At 36.2% G+C, this 21,029-nt stretch overlaps 4 protein-coding genes across 7 annotated transcripts; 2 read left to right on the plus strand and 2 right to left on the minus strand.

Annotated features, from left to right (window-relative positions):
* Positions 1-1,748: 1,748 nt before the first annotated feature.
* Positions 1,749-4,436, plus strand: LOC102608014 (uncharacterized). The gene is made up of 2 exons (XM_006473161.4): positions 1,749-2,053; positions 3,926-4,436. The coding sequence occupies exon 2, from the start codon at positions 3,967-3,969 to the stop codon at positions 4,264-4,266; it is 300 nt and encodes a 99-aa protein (XP_006473224.2). The 5' UTR covers positions 1,749-2,053; positions 3,926-3,966; the 3' UTR covers positions 4,267-4,436.
* A 618-nt stretch (positions 4,437-5,054) lies between these two features.
* On the plus strand, positions 5,055-7,268 carry LOC102608301 (probable arabinosyltransferase ARAD2). The gene is made up of 3 exons (XM_006473162.4): positions 5,055-5,794; positions 6,066-6,319; positions 6,402-7,268. The coding sequence occupies exons 1-3, from the start codon at positions 5,158-5,160 to the stop codon at positions 6,951-6,953; spliced, it is 1,443 nt and encodes a 480-aa protein (XP_006473225.2). The 5' UTR covers positions 5,055-5,157; the 3' UTR covers positions 6,954-7,268.
* Positions 7,269-7,504: 236 nt separating this feature from the next.
* Positions 7,505-8,149, minus strand: LOC102608595 (protein DMP2-like). Its single transcript, XM_006473163.3, has one exon. The coding sequence runs from the start codon at positions 8,147-8,149 to the stop codon at positions 7,505-7,507; it is 645 nt and encodes a 214-aa protein (XP_006473226.2).
* A 285-nt stretch (positions 8,150-8,434) lies between these two features.
* Positions 8,435-17,927, minus strand: LOC102608890 (putative 1-phosphatidylinositol-3-phosphate 5-kinase FAB1D). Of its 4 annotated transcripts, XM_006473165.4 has the most exons (14): positions 17,699-17,927; positions 17,095-17,147; positions 16,623-16,894; positions 16,483-16,516; positions 15,666-16,388; positions 14,905-15,049; positions 14,231-14,572; positions 13,175-14,023; positions 12,582-12,916; positions 11,980-12,103; positions 11,738-11,893; positions 9,598-11,109; positions 9,253-9,519; positions 8,435-9,066 (listed from the first exon to the last, which is right to left on the minus strand). In XM_006473165.4, exons 3-14 carry the CDS (start codon positions 16,861-16,863, stop codon positions 8,779-8,781), a joined length of 5,016 nt encoding a protein of 1,671 aa, XP_006473228.2. In that variant the 5' UTR covers positions 16,864-16,894; positions 17,095-17,147; positions 17,699-17,927; the 3' UTR covers positions 8,435-8,778. The 4 variants fall into 4 exon arrangements, with proteins under 4 accessions (XP_006473228.2, XP_006473229.2, XP_006473227.2 ...); XM_006473166.4 differs by lacking the exon at positions 17,095-17,147 and having other exon boundaries at positions 16,623-16,855; XM_006473164.4 differs by lacking the exon at positions 17,095-17,147.
* Between the last annotated feature and the right edge of the window lie 3,102 nt (positions 17,928-21,029).

Consider the following 21,029-nt stretch of genomic DNA (forward strand, 5'->3'; position numbering starts at 1 on the left):
GTGATGAGAGCATAAAGCGTCAAGCTAGTGGATATATATGTATAGAGCTGTCCCAGTTTCCTTTTGTGGGGCGGTTAAGGCAGAAATTGGAAGCCGAATGATTTTATTCCTGAATCCTGATTCATTAGCCGTCTAGTTTCCTAAATCTTTCCTTTACCGCTTACGTTTAGGATAATTTTGTCCTTTTCAAGAAAGGGGATAAATTTTGAAAAACATGATAAAAGTAAAATACATAATATCATTTTTCAGGATAAAACTGTGGTGCAACTGTGGTACCGTGCCACAGTTGCACCCAACCGTTGGATTCCCACTTATTCAAATAGACCCCACTCATTTAAGTGGATCCAACGGCTGGTGCAACTATGGCACGGTACCACAATTGCACTGTAGCTTAACCCCATTTTTCATATCACTTGTTAAAAAATGTCTCACAAAATGATGGGACATGAAATTGATGCATTGGTATTAAAATAATAAGGCAACTATTACAGTATTACTCCTTTTTTTTTTTAAGTATTATATTACAATCAGAGTAATATAATATAACACTGTATAGCTCGTGAGAATAGCACTCAAAATTTTACTTTATACACACACACACACCTATTGTCTATTGGCAAGGGCTAAGTGTCATATGATATCATTTGCTGCATCACCAAATTTTAGTAGTCCGAGTGTTTAATGCTATGGGTACTGACTAAGACATTTCAAAAGCCAAAAGGAATCATGAAGACGAGAAAATTTAAGGAGATGTTGATACCACTATGTTGTCACACCAACATCTAATGGTATTTCATCATGATTAAATTAACTTACCACTAGACTTAAAATCTTCATAACTGCATCATAAATATAACATATACCTATCACTAAATTCAAAAACATGTTAAGTGGATAGGAAATTCAATACACATATCATAAATATAAGTACATCGTATATAAGTGATCATTAGACTCAAGACTTCAACTTTGACTTTGTAAAACCACCCATCTAGAAATCTTCTAGTGTTCTTTATTGGAGAAAGTATTGAGTAGTGTCATCACCACCACCTTGGCAAACCATCATTGTTATAGTTTTTGTCACGTGTAAAAAGATTAAAAAAATGTGAATTTTGATTTCGAAATTTTGTAATTGTTAACACTTTTATTGTGACATTATCCATGAACTTTTTTTCCTCTTTTATTGAGTTCAATGTTTTGAAAACATAGGATACAGCAGTTCTCTTCCTTCGCCGAGTTATTACTCGATTATCGTACAAAATAATTAAAATATGTCCCCATTTATATGATAAAATAATTTTTTTAATATTGTTACTTCTATTGTAACGACTTAGAATATTGCTATAATTTTTTTTCTAAAGTTACTATAAAAAAACTTTAACAGCTTCAGAATATCATAAGCAATGCAAATTAATGAAATTGCATTTGCCATGAGTTCAACCACAAAAAAATAGGACAGTGGCTGCAGTGAGGATGTTCCACCATGAAACACTGACTATTAGATCATAGTAGAAAATATAAATTTATGGATCTCCCTATATTATATGTATATAACTTATAATCCTCTCATATGCATAGTGAGTAATGTGAGCTCACTCATTATTCTTATGAAAGAGTTGTAAGTTACGTGCATGTAGCTTAGCATTAGCTTAAATTTATTATTTATTTCTAATAATCGTACGGTTATTATTTATTATCAATGATCTACCGTGAAATAGTTTGATCATAGCCGAATACACGATAACACGAACACAAAAGTAAAGTGACATGAACTCTTTCGAACCAGAGAACCAGACCCGCACCTCAGCGCGTGCAATAAACGCCATCGGTCCGGATCATATATTCATGTCAGAATCCGATCATCCTTCTAACAAGTAACAATATACTCCCGCACGCCCCGCTTAAAAGAAACAGTTAAAAAGGAGTTATTAATCAAACTAAAACTAAAACTGAAACTCCCGGAGATCCTTCTCCCTTTTAAATGTCCTAGGAATCCATCAATCTTCGCATTACATCATACTTAAACCACGAAAGCAGACGCGCGGAGTTTAAGGTTCTTTTTATCAGATCTCTCTCACACCCTTCGTTTTCCAAATCTTTTTTTTTTTTTCCCGTATGACTTGTGTTCTTGCATGTAGGTTTTTATTTCATATTATGATTCCAATTCACGATTTTTGAATTGCTTAGGATGTGTTTTAGCGGGATGGGTTTTTCTTGTTTTGATGGAAGAATGACGTTAGGGCTTTGGTTTTTCACTTTTGGGTCTATGTCATCATTAACTTTAAGAATCGTGGTTTTCTTTTTTTTTTTTGGGGGTGTTTTAATTTTCTGTTGCAATAGTGTATTGGTTTCAATGCGTGTGTATTGGATCAGATGTGAGTAAATGTAGTTGAGTAGTAGAATTTCAGATGATGGATCAATTTCTGAAGCTTTGGCGACTGCATCATTTTTTCCAAACTGCTATGTTAGAAGCAATCGCAATCCCCAAATTTGAATGCAATGTGCAGGGTAGAGAGACTTCTAGGTAGAAAGGAGACCAGTTCTCAGATCACACAAAGTTAGTTTTCATTGTCAGTAAACTGAACCACACGTTAAGTGACAGTTTGTCCATCCAAATATGATGACATTTTATGTTGCAATGTAACAGGCTTGTGTGTGTAGTAGATAGGTATTGGATTTGTTTGGTGGTTGAGACATTAGTATTTAGCTAGGTTGTGAAAATGTTCAATCTTCTTGTCTTCTTATCTTGGGTACAATCAGTGTTTATATATATTGGTGCCTGCAGATAAGATTCTGTTGGCAAGAATTATCAATAGAATTTGTGAATATCCCAAGGGAATAAGCTTGGACAATTGTAGCATTGAGAGATATGGTTCTCTTTTGTTTGTTATGAGGCAAAAACTATGTAATGTATGTGTCCTATCTGTATATGGTAACCTTACTCTCTTAATGCGGGTATATTGCTAGGTTTGAATCACTTAAGCTTCATAGGTGGATTTATGTTAATTATGAGGTAGGCTAGTCTGCTTTCAAATATTTCCATATAAGACAGCATACTGACATGAACCGTGCTGTCTGAGGCTTCTTTGCTCATAAGCTAAGTCAGATGGAGCTCTATCACTTTTCTTTGCCCCAAAATTAAGCTGGAAGGCTTAATTATTGTCCATGATATTTTCTTACTCCTGACTGGTAGAAGACTGGACAGTAGGATTTTGAGTTGCAGCATGGTTTGAATCAATAAGGTGCATCCTCTCAGTTATGGCGTTCCAATGTAGTCTTTTTATTATTAGATGGCTGGACTGCTTGTTTTGCGACTGAACCACATATATATTTCCTTCCATTTCTGAGTTTCAAATTTGCAGCTATAAGGATTTGTTTGTATGTGTATTGTTTCAGCAAGTCACTACTTGTGGTATGACTTGAGTGCACTAATGAAGAGAGAGAGAGAGAGAGAGAGAGAGAGAGGAGTTAGTTAGAAGGTCCAGAATATCAGTTGTATAATCACAGGCTACATTTAATTTGGATGTATAAATTCACCATTTCCTTTCGGAACTTGTTATTGTGTCGCTTGTCTAGGCCTTTGAATGACAGTTATGATTTGCACAGCAGCATGCAGCATTATTCATTTATTCACTGATGACTGCACTAAAGAATTTTATTGAAATATCCAAAAGCTAGAGTGGTGAATTAGAAAGCATCATTACTGGAAAAACCAAGTACTGTATAAACAGTAACTTTTATGTGCTTCTGTTATAAATTTTGCACTTTTAGCTCTGCATTGCCCATTACCCAGCAGAATTTGAATACTAGTTCAATCTTAAGTCCCCATTGCTCTTTTTTCTATCTGAAATTAGATGAATGTATTAGCATTTCTAATTATCAAATACTAATATTTTCTTTGTTTGATCTTGAAATGTAATTATAGCCAAAAGGTAGCTGCTATTTTCGACTCTTCAAAGTCTAAATATGAGTCTAGCATGTCTTGTGTGCCATAGCGTAGAAAGTCCATCACATTCATTCAGGAGTTACTCCGTTTCAAGCTCAGACAACGAGGATAGATGTTCTGCCATCGGCAGCTGCTTAGCCAGAAGGTTGTCTCTTCCCACTCCAAGACCAGCTCTAGCATCCACATCCAAAGTGACCCCACAACCAAACATTCAAACGGTCATTGAGATGGAAGGTGCTCCACGATTAGTCCGAAGTCGTGCTGTGAGAAGGGACCTAGTGAGAGACTGGAATTTTGATGAAGTCGTGATGGAACGTTAGCTTACGGGCTTTCATCTCTTGGTGTAGCATTAGAGCTTTGGTCTTTAATTTTTCTATTTCAGATTTTGTTGTGGGTGCAACTGAACTGACTTTTCCTCTAGAAGAGTTTGGGCATTTTGTAACCATCTGAGAAAATTTGAATGCGAAAACATGTCCATACGTTTTGTTTTCGCTTGTTTTTCCTTTGTTCTTTAACATTTAAAGAGTTAGAATGGGTTAAAATTAAGAAATGAAAGCGGGATCTTCTGTCACAAGACAAAACTAGAAAATAGTCGAGCCTCAAATTGACGTTTTTGTTTGATGATAAATTGAACTGAAACTTCTTTAAATCAAACATGAAAGTATTGGATGTGCCCTCAAGCAAGCTTGAGTCATAGTTTAGTATTGGATTGCTATGACTTAATTAATAATTATATGTGTGTATCTAATCACGAGTTATTTTTAAATTTTTTTTTGTTGTTTGTCTTTTTTTTTGGTAGAGTTTTTAAAATTTAAATAAATTATTTTAACTTCAATAAAAGTTCAAAGATTATGTCTTTAAAAGTATAGGTTAAATTTTTTTAATATTAAAATATTTAAAATATCTTTTATTTATTTAATAATTTTATTTCATTTATTTTATAATATAATTTTAAATTAATTTTATAAATTTAATAATATTTCTTATTGATAACTAAATAATTAAAATTTTTTAGCAAAAATTTATTTGTAAAATTTGCACTTAAAAAAAAAAACCCTTTTTAAATAATTTCCATTTGGAAAGTTATAACGAGCGAACCTCAGCGTATAAATAGAGAAAATGTTTCCACCGATCGCCAAACAGAGTAGTCGGATGAAACGCGTTGTTGGAATGCGGCAGTGACGACAGTGTGAGCAGAGTTGAAGAAGAAAATGGCAACGATGAAAAAGTACCACTACACTTCAAAGTCGTCAATATGTCTCTCCCTCACACTTCTCTCTATTGTCTCACTCTCGTTCTTCTTCTTCTTCTTCATCACTGCCAACAAAAATCCAACTTCTTCTGCTTCTTCTGATCAGCAACTACGAATCCAAACTTCAAACCCAAACTCCATCAAAGTCTACGTGGCAGACCTTCCCAGATCCTACAACTACGGCCTCATCGACCAATATTGGGCCTCCACCTCACCCGACTCCCGCCTTCCCTCCGACCCAGATCACCAAACCCCCCACCCCCACCCTCCTAATAGGTACCCTGAGAATCCATTGATAAAGCAGTACAGCGCGGAGTATTGGATCATGGGTGACCTGGAAACCCCTCAAAATCTGCGGACCAATTCATTTGCTAAGAGGGTTTTTGATGCCAATGAAGCTGATGTCGTTTTTGTGCCGTTTTTTGCGACGCTGAGTGCGGAGATGGAGTTGGCCAAGGCCAAGCAGAAGAATATGTTTAGGAAGAAAGGAGACGGGAATGAGGATTATAAAAGGCAAAAAGAGGTTATTGATTTTGTCATCAATTCGGACCCCTGGAAAAGATCCGGTGGCAGAGATCATGTCTTTGTACTCACTGGTAATATGTTTCGGCCATTTTCATAATTATATAAAAAGTTTTAATATTTACTGGGGTCTTTCTAAAAAATTTGGTGCTCTTGTCAGTGAAAGCTATACGATTGTAGGACAATTTCAGGGTCTTAGTCTGTACATGAGCTTTAAATTGCACAAGTTTGATCAAATTTTAATGATATAATTGCAATTATGGTTGTCTTTATGGTAATGATGTGGTGAACAAGGCGCTTCATTGGTGGTACTCTGCAGCTTATAATTGAAGCATTGTTTGGCAGACCCTGTTGCAATGTGGCATGTCAGATCTCAGATTGCCCCTGCTATTCTGTTGGTTGTTGATTTTGGTGGGTGGTACAGACTTGACTCGAAATCATCAAATGGTAACTCATCGGAGATGATACAACATACTCAAGTTTCACTGCTTAAAGATGTTATTGTCCCGTACACACATTTGCTTCCTAGATTGTACTTATCAGACAATAAGAAACGCCAAAATCTTCTTTACTTTAAAGGAGCTAAACATAGGCACCGGGTAAGTCAGTCTTTAGCTCATTTCATGAATAGTTGCTTAAAGCATATGTGCAGCATCAAGTATCTTGCAGTGCTTTGTGTAGGGAGGTGTTGTTCGAGAAAAATTATGGGACTTGTTGGTTAACGAGGCAGGAGTTATTATGGAAGAAGGCTTCCCTAATGCCACTGGCAGGGAGCAATCAATTAAAGGGATGAGATCATCTGAATTCTGTTTGCATCCGGCTGGTGACACCCCCACTTCATGTCGACTTTTCGATGCCATCCAAAGTCTTTGTATACCTGTCATTGTCAGCGACAACATTGAGCTTCCATTTGAAGGAATGGTTGATTATTTCGAATTCTCTGTTTTTGTGGCACTGAGAGATGCATTGACACCAAATTGGCTTGTGCGTCATCTCAGAAGCTTTTCAGAAGAACAGAAAGACAAGTTTCGTCACAGAATGGCTGAGATTCAGCCAATTTTTGTATATGAAAACAATCATCCAGGTGGTATTGGACCAATTCTTCCAGATGGTGCAGTGAATCATGTATGGAAAAAGGTTCACCAAAAGTTGCCCATGATCAAGGAAGCTATTGTTCGAGCGAAGAGAAAACCACCAGGTGTATCTATTCCACTCCGTTGCCATTGTACCTAAATGTATTCTATATTAATGTTTTTACTAATTGTATTATGATGATTTTTTGGACGATGAATATTCACATGTTCATTTACAAATTGCCATCAATTTTGGTCAACTGATTCAGTTGTTATTTGACCTTGTTTTAGGATTTACTTTTGAATCCTCCTGGTTTTCTATTCTTAAATTTCAAGTGTTGTGAATTATGCAAGTTGCTGAACCTTGAGCTGCTTTGCAGAAAACTAGGTGTTTGATTGTACTTGTACTTGTGTGCTGTGGATCAGAATAATTTTTTTTTGTAAAAAAGTTGATGTCCCTTGAAATTCTTACTCAGGAAGTTTCATTACCTGTAAATATTGGGTGCATTTCAATAGCATTAATTTTCATGGGAAGATTGCATATGTTTTGGGGGCAAAACTATGTTGCAACAGGTATGGTACCACAGTTACAATCAATCATTGGATCTATAGTTGTACAGTTGCATTAACAAGATCCAATGGCTGAAAGCATCAGTGGTACGGAGCTGGACCCATGTTTTGGGATTTGTGTATAGAAACAAAAAAATCCTCTTAGCGTCTACCGTACAAAGCATCTCTTTGCAGCAAGAAAGGGTAACCAATTCCCCTTCTCTTGGAAGGAAATACCACTAACAAAACGCTGATCACAAACCCAACAAGAGGAGGAACAGTGTTAGTGATCTTCCTGGGCATTGCTGGAAAATAGCATGCAACGACATCGCGATGTGATCCTGCAAGGGTAAGAAATGCAATCAACGAAAGTGAAGCATGGAAGAGATCAGCACATCTCAGCCTATAATCAGAAGGTACACATGGTTTCTTCCTGCCTCCATTGAAAGTCCATATCCCTCTGAAAGTTGCCACCCCATAGAATAGCCTTCCAGTGGCTGTTCGGAAGCTGTCAGTGAACGTGAAGAATACACAAGAGGCGCCCAGAAGGACCACAAAACAACCCGTTAACCAGCGGTTCAGATTGGCGCATTGACCATCATTGGTTAGCAGTGGAGCAAGTATGGTGAAGGCAAGGATGGTAGCTGTTGGTAAGAGGACATTGAGTCGGGCAGTGCCACTTAGAATTGCATTGATGACATATATGTAATTAATTTCAGGTTCATCGGGATTATCGTCATTCAGGTGGTAGTAGTCGCCGTTTTCTTCACTGCTTTCTTCAATATCCTTGCAGATCGATTTGCTCATATCGTATAATCTCTGAAGAAATTTTGGTTAAGGGGAATGAATAAAGTCCGTGATTTGAACAGGAAATTTATAATAACTGTGGATTCTTTGTTGAATTGTGGAGGACAAGCAATTCTATTCCTCTGTTTTTATGCATTTTCACGTAATGAGAAATGCTTTTGGTTTGAGAAAAGCATCGTCTTTTGGCTGATTGTAATTGGATGCAAACTTGGTAAGAGAAATGAATTCCAAATATTATGACAAAATATCACAGTATTAAAAGAATTCAGACACTGGATACAAGAATTAAATAATAGCTGCACCTTTTCATTAATTCCCAAGTAATCCATGTCTTATAAGCACCGCGACTCTACACTTTCTCAATGGACTTTACAAAAAATATATATAAATATTTAAGGAAGCATATTGCAGACCTACAGAAAAAACACTATCCCCAAAACTTTCCTAAAAATTGCAGAACGATGGGGCATGATATATAAAATTGTGATGCGATGATAGACTATTTACAGTATTTACTAATGGCGGCCAAAAAGTAGTAGTAAAGAAAATTCTGACAACAGATAGAAATGACCTAGGCATGTAAACCATCTTGGCCATTTATCTCCTAGGACTTGGTCCGAGAAGAAGAATCATCTTTTGATACCACAGAGTGCACAAGGGTCGTCTGATTCTGGCGAGCACCAATGGTCTGGTACACTCAAAAAATGGGTTGACATGAACTTTCTGAATCTCCTCTTATAGTCTTTTGGAGAAATAACAGTAGGCAACACGTTCTTAGGAACAAGTGAAGACTTAACCCATGTCTCTAAGTGCTTGTCCCAGGTATACTGCCTAAGATAATCAATGATCCCACAAACAAGCTCCCTGCGCTGACTATCCACACCCACAAGTAAAGAATAATCCATCACATCGATCGACTGCAATTAGAAAGCAAAACAGTGAGTTCAGAATATCTTCACCAGAGCCAATGTTGATGGTGGCTTAACAGCTATATGATGCCCCGAAGAGGAAGAATTTGAAAATTATGACTATGGAACCAAATGAGATGCAGAGACTGAAGTTATGTGGCAGCATTTGCTGAATTAAATTAAGTTCTCACTCACATTAAGGAAAGTGGTGTCATTCCAAACAGCTCGTTGCAAGATCCGCTTTGCAGTATTACTGACATATAATGGAGAGGAATTCATGTCATTGACAAAGTTCTGATCCAAAAGAACATCGCCAGAACCATCAACAGTTGTATTATATCGAGCATGCAGAGCCCCTTTAAGATCATACTGCCGGGTGATGTTCCGTTCAAAGGTAAGATTCTCCATTACCATCAGATCATGTCTCATCTCTTTCCCACTTTTGGGCTGTCTTATAGTTACCTGCAAGAATATCAAACATTTACAAGAAGGAACAAAAAGTAGGATCCCAAAAGGAGAAAAACAATCAATCCAGCTAACCTGATATATCCCCAAAACTTTTGCAAGGCAAGTTTGGTTTCCTGAATCAAATGACTCATTCATGTACTTAAAATAGTGCAGAGCAAACTTGTCAAATGAATCAAATTCTGTCTTCTTAATCTCCTTGATAATGAACCTGTCATCAAGTGTTTTTACAAAGAAGGATTTGCTCTTCCCACCTTTAGCATCCCAATTTCTACAACGGCTGAGGGAATCAATATAGGCAAGCTCAGATGGGCAGCAGCGACTCCGCAAATCACGGAACTGGTTGGCATATAGACACTTAACAGAGTATTTACCCTTTCCAAGTGATTTTGAAATACCAATAGAAACCTCTGGGCTCAAGACTTCTGGAGGGATTAGAGATTCCAACAAATTCAATCCATCAAAACTGGAGAAGCGTGAATCTTCAGAAGAAATGCTTAGTGACGCGTAAATGGAATCTGAATCTGAAGAACCATTGACAGACCACAGTGAGGAAGCCATGGTGGGAATTCGAGTCAGGCTACGTAAACTGTCAATTGTTTTGACAGCCATATCACCATCTCTCCCACTATCTTCATTGAATACCACTGTTGATAGAGGCATTTCTTTCAATACAGCCAAGGCACAAGCTATTATGCTTGAGAGTTCACCTTCATAATCTGACACCATATAATTCTCTGCTCCCAAAGGGATGTGCATCCGTGTGCCTTCCTCACTGATTAGTTGATAGACAGTGGGCAAGTGTTCAGGAGTGTATCTACTGACACATTCAAATTTCGGCACAAAACCTCTCTGCAGATCCTTCATGTATATCTGTTGGAGTTCTGAAAATGGCATCCAGAACCATCCATTTAATTTTTCTAAGTCGGATAAGAGTGAATGCGTAGAAGTTTCATTCTTAGATGCATTTGGATCAACAACAGAACCACTGTTTGCAAGATATTGGGAATTTGGAACAACTTTATCCACTTGTAAATTTTCAGACATAAGGAACTTCCCTGCTTGGACATTATCATCACCAGAAAGATAATCAGAAACATTAGATCTCACCATACTGTCTTCATTGGCCAAACTAGTTGAGCTTAAATCACTTGCAATCGACGTCTCAACATCCTTTAACACTGTAGTTTTCTTATGATCTCGTTCTCCAGATTCTCTGTCAGGACCATCAATAGGAATTTCTTTAACCACGAGTTCATCTGCTTCAGCAGCTACATCTGGTAACACTTCCAAATTGCCAAAATTGTTGGAAACATTGTCCCCATTACCAGAATCAACTTCTGGTTCTGGCACCTCATTTCCTTTAGCAGTAGTGCCATCCATCTTCACCTTTGTTTGCTCTGGCCCTGGTTTCTCAGTGGCACCAGTAATGACCACCGTAGGATCAGGCAAAAGCAGTGAATGCAGACGTCTATCCCAAATGCACGATTCAATCAGGAGCTCCCACCGCAATCGGTTCAAGCTAAGAAGCTTATGAAGAGCCTCATCTGAATGAACTTTCTTAGCAACAGTTTTCTGAATGTCAACCTGTTTTTATTTTACCATTAAAGACCTTAATTTTTAAAAAGAGAGGGAAAAGGGAATATTCCACTAAAAAATTTACAGCTATATGGAGTGAAGAACTGTAATTTCAGCAAGCAAGCAAACAGAAACATTTAAGCAATTACCTGTTATTTAAGATTTCAGGGAATAGCAAGTTCCTACACGATAAGGAAGCTAAAAACTGAATATAGCACAAGGAACTAAGAGATATCCCTAGTGATGCAAACTCAAAGAATCTGCAACACCCAAGTAATCAACCCCCATTCTTAATGGCATGGCAATTATGTTATTTTGTTTTTTGTTACAAAAAAAAATGCATAGCAGTTCAATCTTTAATATAAGGTAAGGTCTTAACAGAAGTGACCGCGCAATAACACATTATGAAAATTGAAAAAACTCAAACAAATGTTCCCCATAACTGTGAATTTTAGACTGAAAAAAATAAGGTACGCCCAAAGATCAAGGTCAAGAGTTGAATAGACAAGTATATATTACAAACATGTGCAACAAAATTAAACCATATAAATTACAAACACATATAACACAATTATACTAAGGAAGATCCAGTGATATATGTTAAAATTTCGAAGCAAGTAAAAAAACAAAGACTAACCTCAAACACAGAGCGTTCTTGCTTGAGTATCTCTGAAGTGACAGAGAACTCTTTCAATGAGCCTTGGAGGTTCAGGGTTGAGCCCACAAATTGAGATCCTATCTGTTTTAAAGAGCTTTCAACTTCCGAGAACAGCAGAATCCCTTTGGTGTATACCTGAAAGAAAATATGACTTTCAATTCACATGTATTCCCTGTGTTGACCAGAGAATATTAAAAGGCAAAGTTAGATTCGACACTTACATTCTGGAATTCTTCTTTCAGCCATTTATTGATAGAATTGCTGAACTCCAGCTTCTGAGGTGGCACACACATATTATAAGTTGTGAATGGCGAGTACTTGAACATCCCAACCATGGGGCCTAATCTGGTGTAAAATGAAGAGACCATGAAAAATGAGGACCAAAAAGTAAAATGCAACTCTTTGCAGAATTCATTTTACACACAGCAACAAAAGGAATAAACAATTCAATGCACGAATAAAATGAAACAGAGTCATATCCTGCACTGCCCTAAAAATAAATCAAAGATTGCACAGAAAACAACCCTTCATTTCCCAATTGTGCAGAACTCTGCAATTCTAAACCATTCTCATTGTGAGAAACATTATGCCCTGGACCTGCACATTGAGGCAACTCATGCTATTGATTTTATTTTATTCTTTTACTAATTGGTTGAGAAATGTGACAATGTTACTCACACTCCAATTGAACACAATCACCCCCACCAAAGAACTTATAGGAGAGGAGCTGCCATTGACTGAAGGCCTTTTTAGGAAAGAAACCCAAAAGAACAACAATATATAGTTATATACCACTAAATCAAAGCAGACTAAGAATCCATACCCAAAAAAGTAGAGGAAGTCCCGGTGCAGAGAATGGCCACAGCTTGATAATCTAGTAGATGATGAGTGGTGAGAAAAGCTGAGTTCCAGGAACTTCCCAAATGACAGACCACAGGCAGCAGTAGAAATTACTACTCTCTTTGTTGATTTTGGAACTCCATTTGCAGTTTTACATCTACCACAGCGACTCCACATCCAAAGTTTTCCTTCCGCTTCTCCCGACAAACGAATTCTATCAGGAAGCCTTTTAACTCGTATTGTGAGCTGCTTATTATGGCGTGCATAATAGTAAAAGTGAGCTTCTGGCAGTTCACTGCACGAAGCACATTGCTTTCTCTGCAAAATATTGCAGTTTGTATAAGTGCACATAACAAGTCATTACAACCTAAATCTTACTAACAGTTTAGCAACCAAACACATCCCAGATCATACATTAAAAAAAAATCATAATAGCACCCTTTGATATCCTGACTGTAAGAACATTGTTTTTTCAATTGCATGTGTGCAGAGAATCCCCATTAAACTAAACAAATCATATCTGAAGTGACAACTGCATAGACATAAAATTCCTTTATGAATGGAGATCTGAAAAACCTGATTGAGTAAATTATCCTGAAGAAACTTCCCAAGGGGAACATCAAAATTCTTGTAGAACATGATGTGAGAAAAATGGCTTTGCTCACAAATAGTTCCCCTCAAGGCATTTCGGCTGGACATCAAAACCAAAATACTTTGAGAATCCAATGATGCATTAGCATCCTCCTGACTTTGCGAATGATCTTCATCATTGCCACAATCTTTTCCCATGTTTAGGGGGGCTTCAGGGCAAGACAGCAAAGATGTTGGTTGCCCATCAAGTGATTTCTCTTCATCAGAACTACTTTTAGCTTCCGTATCACAAGGGCCATCAAGTGAAGCATCCATAATTGTAGAAACTGGAACATCTTCTGTGATCTGACCACTCTGTTCCCTTCCACGGAAGCCAAAGTACGAAGTCAATGATGGATAAGCAGCAGCGGATGAGAGAGGGAAATTGTCCCCTATAACTTTCCTTAAAGAGGCTGAGAGAGATGAGAACCCAGAAAATACAGCCGGATTGTATGGCTCATAAGATAATATGGATTCTCCTTCTGGTCCACTGTTTGCGTAGGAACCGTCCTCATGGAATCCATTGGAAATGGGAATATCCATTGTGCTTGAACCACTTTCCACTGAAGAATGTTCAAAACAAGAAACATTAGAATTACCATTTTCTAAAGCAGGGTGTTGTTGTTCCATCGGCAAGATTCCCGCCACTTCAGCAAAAGGAATAGTAGAAAACATTGCTCTCTGATCAACAAGGAAAGATGTTTCAAGAATTAAATGGTAGGCCATGACAACTGCACACTGCACCACAGATTTAATCCTCTTCAATTCATCACTGTTGCTTCCTTTCAACAATACCTACAACATTTCGTCATACATCTAATCAATTAGTTCGTGGGGAGTATTTATGATTGATATTCCATTACAAATTTGTTTAGCTTTCTATGCAAGTGAATCTATTAAAATTTCTTTATAGACATTCACCTGGTTGCACAACAAGCTAGTGTGCCTCCTCAACCACTCAAAAAGTACAATAAAAAGAACAATCATGGGATATAAGCTCACCGTGCAACCAAGCCGTGTAGGACAGCCTTCAATAAACATCAAAGTTTTACTTGGCCTCTTTCCACCTTCTCTAAAACCAGCATGTTCCTCTACAAATTTCTTAATATAAAAGGAATCGCAATGCTTTAGCTTCTGACTTGTCAATGAACCTGATGATAAAATTGGCGAGCCGGTACAGCGTGCAACTCTTTCCAGGCGATGGAGCTTCATGTCAAAGACCAGTGTCATCCCTTTCTCAAGAATAGACTCTTGAATATCACGAGAAACAGTTTTTTCCACCAGAACCACATTTGGATGACACATATCTATCATGTCCATGACAGATTTCAATTGATCCTTTTCCTGTAGGTGAGCAAATCAACGTTAGGACCTCAGTTACGTTTTCTTATTGCAACTAGGATTTAGGGTTATAGTTAGATTAGAATTAGGATTGTTTGAGCTATTATAAATAAGTGGTTCGCAGTCATTTTTGAGTAAGAAGTAATAAATTAATTCCAATCGCATCTCTTAATTCTTTTCTTTAAGTCAAAACTTCTGTCCTATCCATTTAATTCTTAAATTCTTCCTTATTGTCTCTTGAATTCTTTACTCAAATCCTCGAACCTAGCACAATCATCAGACTAGTAAAAGTACAGTCCATTTAACGAAGATTGCTGACATTATACTGAAATTACCTGCTCCATCGCCTTAAACGATGACAATCCACTGGAAGACAGACCAAGGACACCCCGTATCAACAACAACCTTGGGTTCTTGTATTCAGTCGGCATGTGCTTGTGAGCAGCGTGCTTTTTAAAAACCAAACCTTTGATTATTTGACTGCAAAATTAAATCAAAGGATGATGAAATTAAATAAATATTAAAATAGCTTCATCCATGGACTAAACGCAAAATAAAGCATGATACTGCTATTTAACACGTTTACAGGCCGACACACTCCTCTATATATATATTACAGCCGTTTAACACTATGAAAAGTTTTTTGTTGTACACCCACAATTAATGGAGAATAACCAGAAGAAGTCAATCATACTTTTTCGAGGTAACAAAATTGACAGGCATGATTGTGAGAACTGATAATGAGAAGAAAATGCAAAAGAACAAACAGGAAGAAAACAAAAGATCAGTAATCTCTTCTTGAAGCAATGGAAGACTACATTACAGAAAACTTGCTCTTCTCCTAATTTCAAATGTCTAAATTCTCCAAGGGACGTTTTAGCAGAAATTAATGTGTGTGTGTGTGTGCACGCGCGTATACAAGTCACCTTTTAATAAAAGATCCCTCACTTTAATATGGCAAGGACCAAGGTAAAAGACAGAAAAACACAAATTTCAATATATTACAAGATAAAACATACTGGAATGCACATTCTTCTTATCTTTTAGCTTGATTCTTTATGTAAAAATATATATAAATAGGGTTTAATTTTATCACCTTTGGTTGCGAGATCCAGCTGCAATGCATTTTACTTTTATGTAGCTATTTAGATCCAACGATTTACCATCTACAGAACCTGGCCTCAAAGATGATGCAGCTTCCCATGATAACGAAGTAACTATGTCCACCCAACTTTCACCATCTTTCCCAGAAGAGACTACGCCAACGGATTTCAGTAGTTGGCTGACAATGGCCTTGAACTTCCCACTAACCACCTTCTCCATTGCTCTTTGTTTTTCCTCTTTAAACTTAAGTCTCCCTCCACCTTCATCTCTGAAATGACTCAAAGAACTTGGCTTGCCCCACTTAGTGCCATCACCACACTCCTCGTCCTCGTCGTCATCGTTATAGGCAATGCTACCCTCTATGTCATCCTCTGGATCTTCTGGCTCTGGAGGTTCCCAAATTTGCATGTCCATTTCATTATCATTATCAGTAGACTGTGAAATCTCAGATGCGTTGTTATGGGGTCTGCTTATATTTTCAGCACCATTAACTTTTGCTTCTTGGCCATCACTAGGCTGCATTATTTCCACCTCTCTAACTACATCATTATCATTTCCAATACCACCGTCCTTTAAATTGTTACTTCCATTCATTTTATTTGATCTATCAAGTTCATTTACCGGACCTTCTAAGTGCGAATTTTGCAACCGGCCATTGGTTCTAAAACTGGCATCCCCCCGATTACTGTTTGTTGCACCTTCATCTTGGTCACTCCTAACAAAAATAAATTATGAAATGACTTCAATTTTCCAAATATTGCCAGAAAAATAGCCTACCACTACCACAATTCAGAAGTAGGGAAACCTACCGATCATTTGAATTTCCATCAACTGAAAACTCACCTGAAAGAGGAAAGGTTCCTGAAAAATTAGAATACAATACAAGATGCAAATGTTCAAGCAAAGTAATTGAAATTTTTTAAGGAAAAAAACAAGAAGGGACATTTACTGCAGCTTGAGAATGAACGATCATTGCTTGACAATGAAGTTGTTGGACTAATCATTGGCGTTGAAAAAGGACTGGAATTCTCCGGCTTCAAGTATTCTCGTTCTTGCTTCTCACCACAAATTCTGCAGGACCAAATGGAACCTTCATTATTTAATTTCAAGGATTTGCCGTTCTCCTGTTTTCTCTCCTCCTTCTTTACCCTTGTAAGTTCAGCACCGCAATGATGACACATGCTACACATCAGATACAAATATAACTCCAGCAATTGGAATCTGAAAGAGGTCCAAACTTGTTCAGCTTAATAATTTGCATAAACCATAAAAATTTTAACTTATAAAAAAAAAATCCAAAATGGTTTACTTCTATGAAAATACACTACAGGTTACAACAAGCCATTATTTTCAGAACCAAATCTAGACATAAAAGGCACTTCCAATGCTTATATTTAGTATTTGTTCACTAGCACACTCACAAGGATAAACAAGCCTCAGAAACTCAGGATCAATGACTAAGTCTTCAAAGCACCTGTATTTGTATACAATATACAATTCTTAACAACTCATATCTCAGAAATGAAGATCAAAGCACGTTTATTCATTAGTGTACAAACAAATTCAAAATATAAGGAAAATGATAAATCATGCATAAACAAATGAACAGAACCCAACAAAAGTTCAAATTTTTTACCGACTTAAATGAAGATAAAATTGAAAAAAAAAAAAAAAAACAACCAACAAATGAGTTTAGTAGCTTATCCAAATTTTTTTAAAAAAAAATTTGCTAACTTTACCAACTCAAAATGTACCGAGCTAAAAATTCAAAGAACACAGAAACGATCAAGAGAGGAAAAAAAAAACACAGATTATATACAGATAAATGATCTAAAAAATCGGATAAAATCAATAAAAGTCAAAAAAAAAAAATTCAGCATCCCACCAAATGTCAAACAAAACAAAATCTCAAAGATTTCACCCCCACCGAAACATTAACAAAATTACCATCTTTGAGCTCTTTGTTATCTGGAAAAAAAAAGTCAAAAACAAAAAAAAATGGGAAGTATTAAAAGCATGACTTACTGTCAAAGCAATCTCATCAACTAAAAATTTTGCTCTTTAAGTCTGTCACCTCAGCAATGAAACGATGATTCAAAACAATCCCATTTCTACTCAAATTTAATTTTTTTGTGAAAAAAATAATAAAGCTAGTTTTGTTTTCAGCATCTCGTCTGCCGTCTGTGTTGTGTTTTGAGAGAGAGAGAGAGAGAGAGAGTCCACAGACTGTGAGAAATGATTCAAATGAAGAATGAAGACGGTAGAAAGCAGGAGGAGGTGATTTAAATTTACAAGAAAAGTATTTTAAAGTGGGGTCCACTGACGTTCATTGTCTTTCAATTAACTGTTTTTCAAGATTTTTTTTAAGTTTATTTTTAAAACATTTTTCGATTACTTGTATTTAACTTGGCTGGCTCGGGACAAGAGTGTAGATTATTAGACCATATTTATATTTCCGCGTCTACTAAATTCAAAGGTTTTATTTTCTTTGTAATAAATACAACAGAACCGGCCGCGACCCCGGTTTCTCTCTGTACACTGTACTCGTCCTTTTTTTTTCTAACATGCCCTTTTCTTTATCCACACTTTCCTCTTCTTCCTTTTTTTTTTTTGGGGTCTCAAAAAAGAAAAAGACAAAATTACATGTACGCATGAAAAATAATAAATTTTGAAAATGGGGATGCATGGCTGTTGCTGATCTTGTCGTAAACGAATGGCCGGGTGGGATTGTGCTGGAACCATCTTGGATTAATATTAAAAACAAAGCATTTAAATCATAATAACTAATTAATTAATTAATTAATTAAATTAGATCTCATCTAAAAAAGCCTGAGCAGGAATTTAAGTTAATTTATCTCATCTTAAATTCTAGAATTAAGTCAATGTTTTTTTAAGTTCCTAAATTACCAGCTTACCCTTGCGTTATTTGTTTAAATTTCCAAAAATGGACCTTATGTCTTTATGTTGGATAAAGTAGATGCAAATAGGCAATGGTCAAATATAAACGCGTCTAATCAACCGACGGTGAGATATTTATCTCATTTCATGCTTAAATATTAAATATCGTTTATACGGATTTGACTTTCTGTGTATCCATATGATATGTGTTGCCAAAATAAGATGATTTTGCTATTCTAATCCCCCAACTTTTTACAAGATATTTCAGGAATTTATTTATTATTTTATCTAATTAGTATGTACTTAGCTGCTATCATTTCCTTGATTGACTTAATCGGCACCTCAGTTTATTTTTTTCTTTTTTTTTTTAATTTCAGTATAGTTTTGGTAGTAGTAACGAGACCTGTGTAATAAATACAAAATTTAATATGGACACCATGATAATATACACGATGACGACGGATGACACAATATTAAGATAATATTAGAAACTAATTAGATAGCATGGTCATTTAGAATTCTAAAATAAAGCCTTTTCCCTTGCCCAAATCAATCCATCTTCCATTTATTTCTCTAACTTTTGTATTCTAATTTACACCGATTACTGATTAGGAAATAATTAATGGAAATTAAGTGTAAAATATATAAAAGCACAAGACATCAATTGGAAAAAAAAAATTAAAAAAAAAAAAGAATCATTTCGTTGGCTTTGTCTTGTGAAAGACCCATATTGCGAGATTTACGAGGATTTTTTCTCTTTTTTTTTCCCTCAACTTTTTCCTTGTCTTAAAATTTTCTTTTACAACCCGTAGTTTTATTTGCTTTTTCAGAAAAAAAGAAAAAGATTATTCTATTTGACTCTTTTTTCAAGCATTAATTTGGCACCGCCCTCGGATAATTTCAAGACTGAGACTTCTGGAAATTGAAATGAGTATATTTTAAAATGATATTTTGTAGGGTATATTTATGATTAAAATTCTGTTACTGTTAAAGACACACAAATAAATTATGTAAAGTGCCCACACTGTTAATTAATTCATGCTGCACGGTACATACGATTACACTGCCAGTATACGTACAGCGAAGCAATCAACTAGATTTGGTGTACTGTAGCACGGGCATCATGTGAGAATGTCTGGCGAGCATTTGATTGAAACGATGCCACGCGTGGTAATCCCAACGGCTGAATCCCAGCATTCTAGGAGGAGCCGGTTTGTTTGGGACTCTAATGATTGGACAGAACAAGCCAGGTGTCGCTCACAGTTAGCCACGTTGCGAGGACAGAGGGTTGTTTATGTCAATTAAAGCTACAGTCAATGACTAAACTACCCCCATTTTACGTGGAGTGAAGGGATCATCAAATCCATCTACCACGACATGCCGAGTCGTTATTGGCTGGAAAATGGACACTTCATAAAACAGCTCCGTGTATTAGACGGAAAGCAATAATTGTACTCAATTATATGAGCAATTTCCGAAAAGAATAATAATCATAAATAATAGAAAATTGTTAGGTCATTCAATAAATAATAAAAATTAACTTGGTCGCATTCCCTACATTGTTACATTTCAATTCAAACTTGTCAGGAACATAAAGAGTGGTGGTTATTGATATTCAAATTTCATAAAGATTGAGTGAGTGATGGGCAATTTAAAATATTGACTCCTCTTCGAATCGATGGTATAGTTTGAAAGTTTGTAATCAATTTTGTTTTTTATTTGGCACGTCACATCAAATGCCCCACCATTACGATTATCCTATGTTTTTCTCTTTTTTTATAATAAAAAACTAAAATCACAAATATGCAATATGCGTTTTCCTCTTTGCGTTTAATTAAAGTTTATAACATCCTGCGTTCATTACTTTTTTTTTTTAAAAGAGAAATTCATTAAACAAAAAAACGATTACAAATGATTTAAAAGCCAGCGAGGTGAAACAACCCTCCACTCGCTAGGATCAACATAGAACTTTCTACCCTAACAACACTATAGGCAGCAGTATTCGCAGATCTACGGATAAATAAGAATTGCGCTTTTCCTAAATTTTGGACTAAAAAACGACACTCCTCAATGATGATGCCGAAACCATTAGGATTAGATTGGTTCTCAGATAAAGCCTTAGGAACTTGCAGACAATCCATCTCAATGATCACACTAGGAAGATGTAGATTCTTTAACCAGCTAAGAGCCTCACGAACACCAGCGTTCGTTATTTTATTGTTGTTGTTATTATTATTATTATTATTATTATTGGATGTGTCCATGGTCCATCTTCCATGTTGTAAAATGCTTAAAATATGTTATCAAGACAAATGGATCATTAATGGTAGAAGTTGAAATGCACATCAACAAAACTTATGAGAAAACTATATTCAATCGATAATCTATTTCAAATATTGTAATAGCCTGCAACTTGTTCCGTGTTTGATTCTAATTTTTTATTCATTGGCCAAATTTT

This window comes from Citrus sinensis, chromosome 5, assembly GCF_022201045.2.
Source record: "Citrus sinensis cultivar Valencia sweet orange chromosome 5, DVS_A1.0, whole genome shotgun sequence".
NCBI classification, from domain to species: domain Eukaryota; kingdom Viridiplantae; phylum Streptophyta; class Magnoliopsida; order Sapindales; family Rutaceae; genus Citrus; species Citrus sinensis.

Coding starts and splice junctions, on each gene's coding strand:
- LOC102608890 (XM_006473164.4), bottom strand. CDS start 16,863: ATGTGTAGCATGTGTCATCATTGCGGTGCTGAACTTACAAGGGTAAAG. Junction 14,024..14,230: donor CTACACGGCTTGGTTGCACG/GTGAGCTTATAT, acceptor GAAATGTTGTAG/GTATTGTTGAAAGGAAGCAA. Junction 11,894..11,979: donor TGAAAGAAGAATTCCAGAAT/GTAAGTGTCGAA, acceptor ATTTTCTTTCAG/GTATACACCAAAGGGATTCT.
- LOC102608014 (XM_006473161.4), top strand. CDS start 3,967: ATGAGTCTAGCATGTCTTGTGTGCCATAGCGTAGAAAGTCCATCACAT.
- LOC102608301 (XM_006473162.4), top strand. CDS start 5,158: ATGGCAACGATGAAAAAGTACCACTACACTTCAAAGTCGTCAATATGT. Junction 5,795..6,065: donor TCATGTCTTTGTACTCACTG/GTAATATGTTTC, acceptor ATTGTTTGGCAG/ACCCTGTTGCAATGTGGCAT. Junction 6,320..6,401: donor GAGCTAAACATAGGCACCGG/GTAAGTCAGTCT, acceptor TGCTTTGTGTAG/GGAGGTGTTGTTCGAGAAAA.
- LOC102608595 (XM_006473163.3), bottom strand. CDS start 8,149: ATGAGCAAATCGATCTGCAAGGATATTGAAGAAAGCAGTGAAGAAAAC.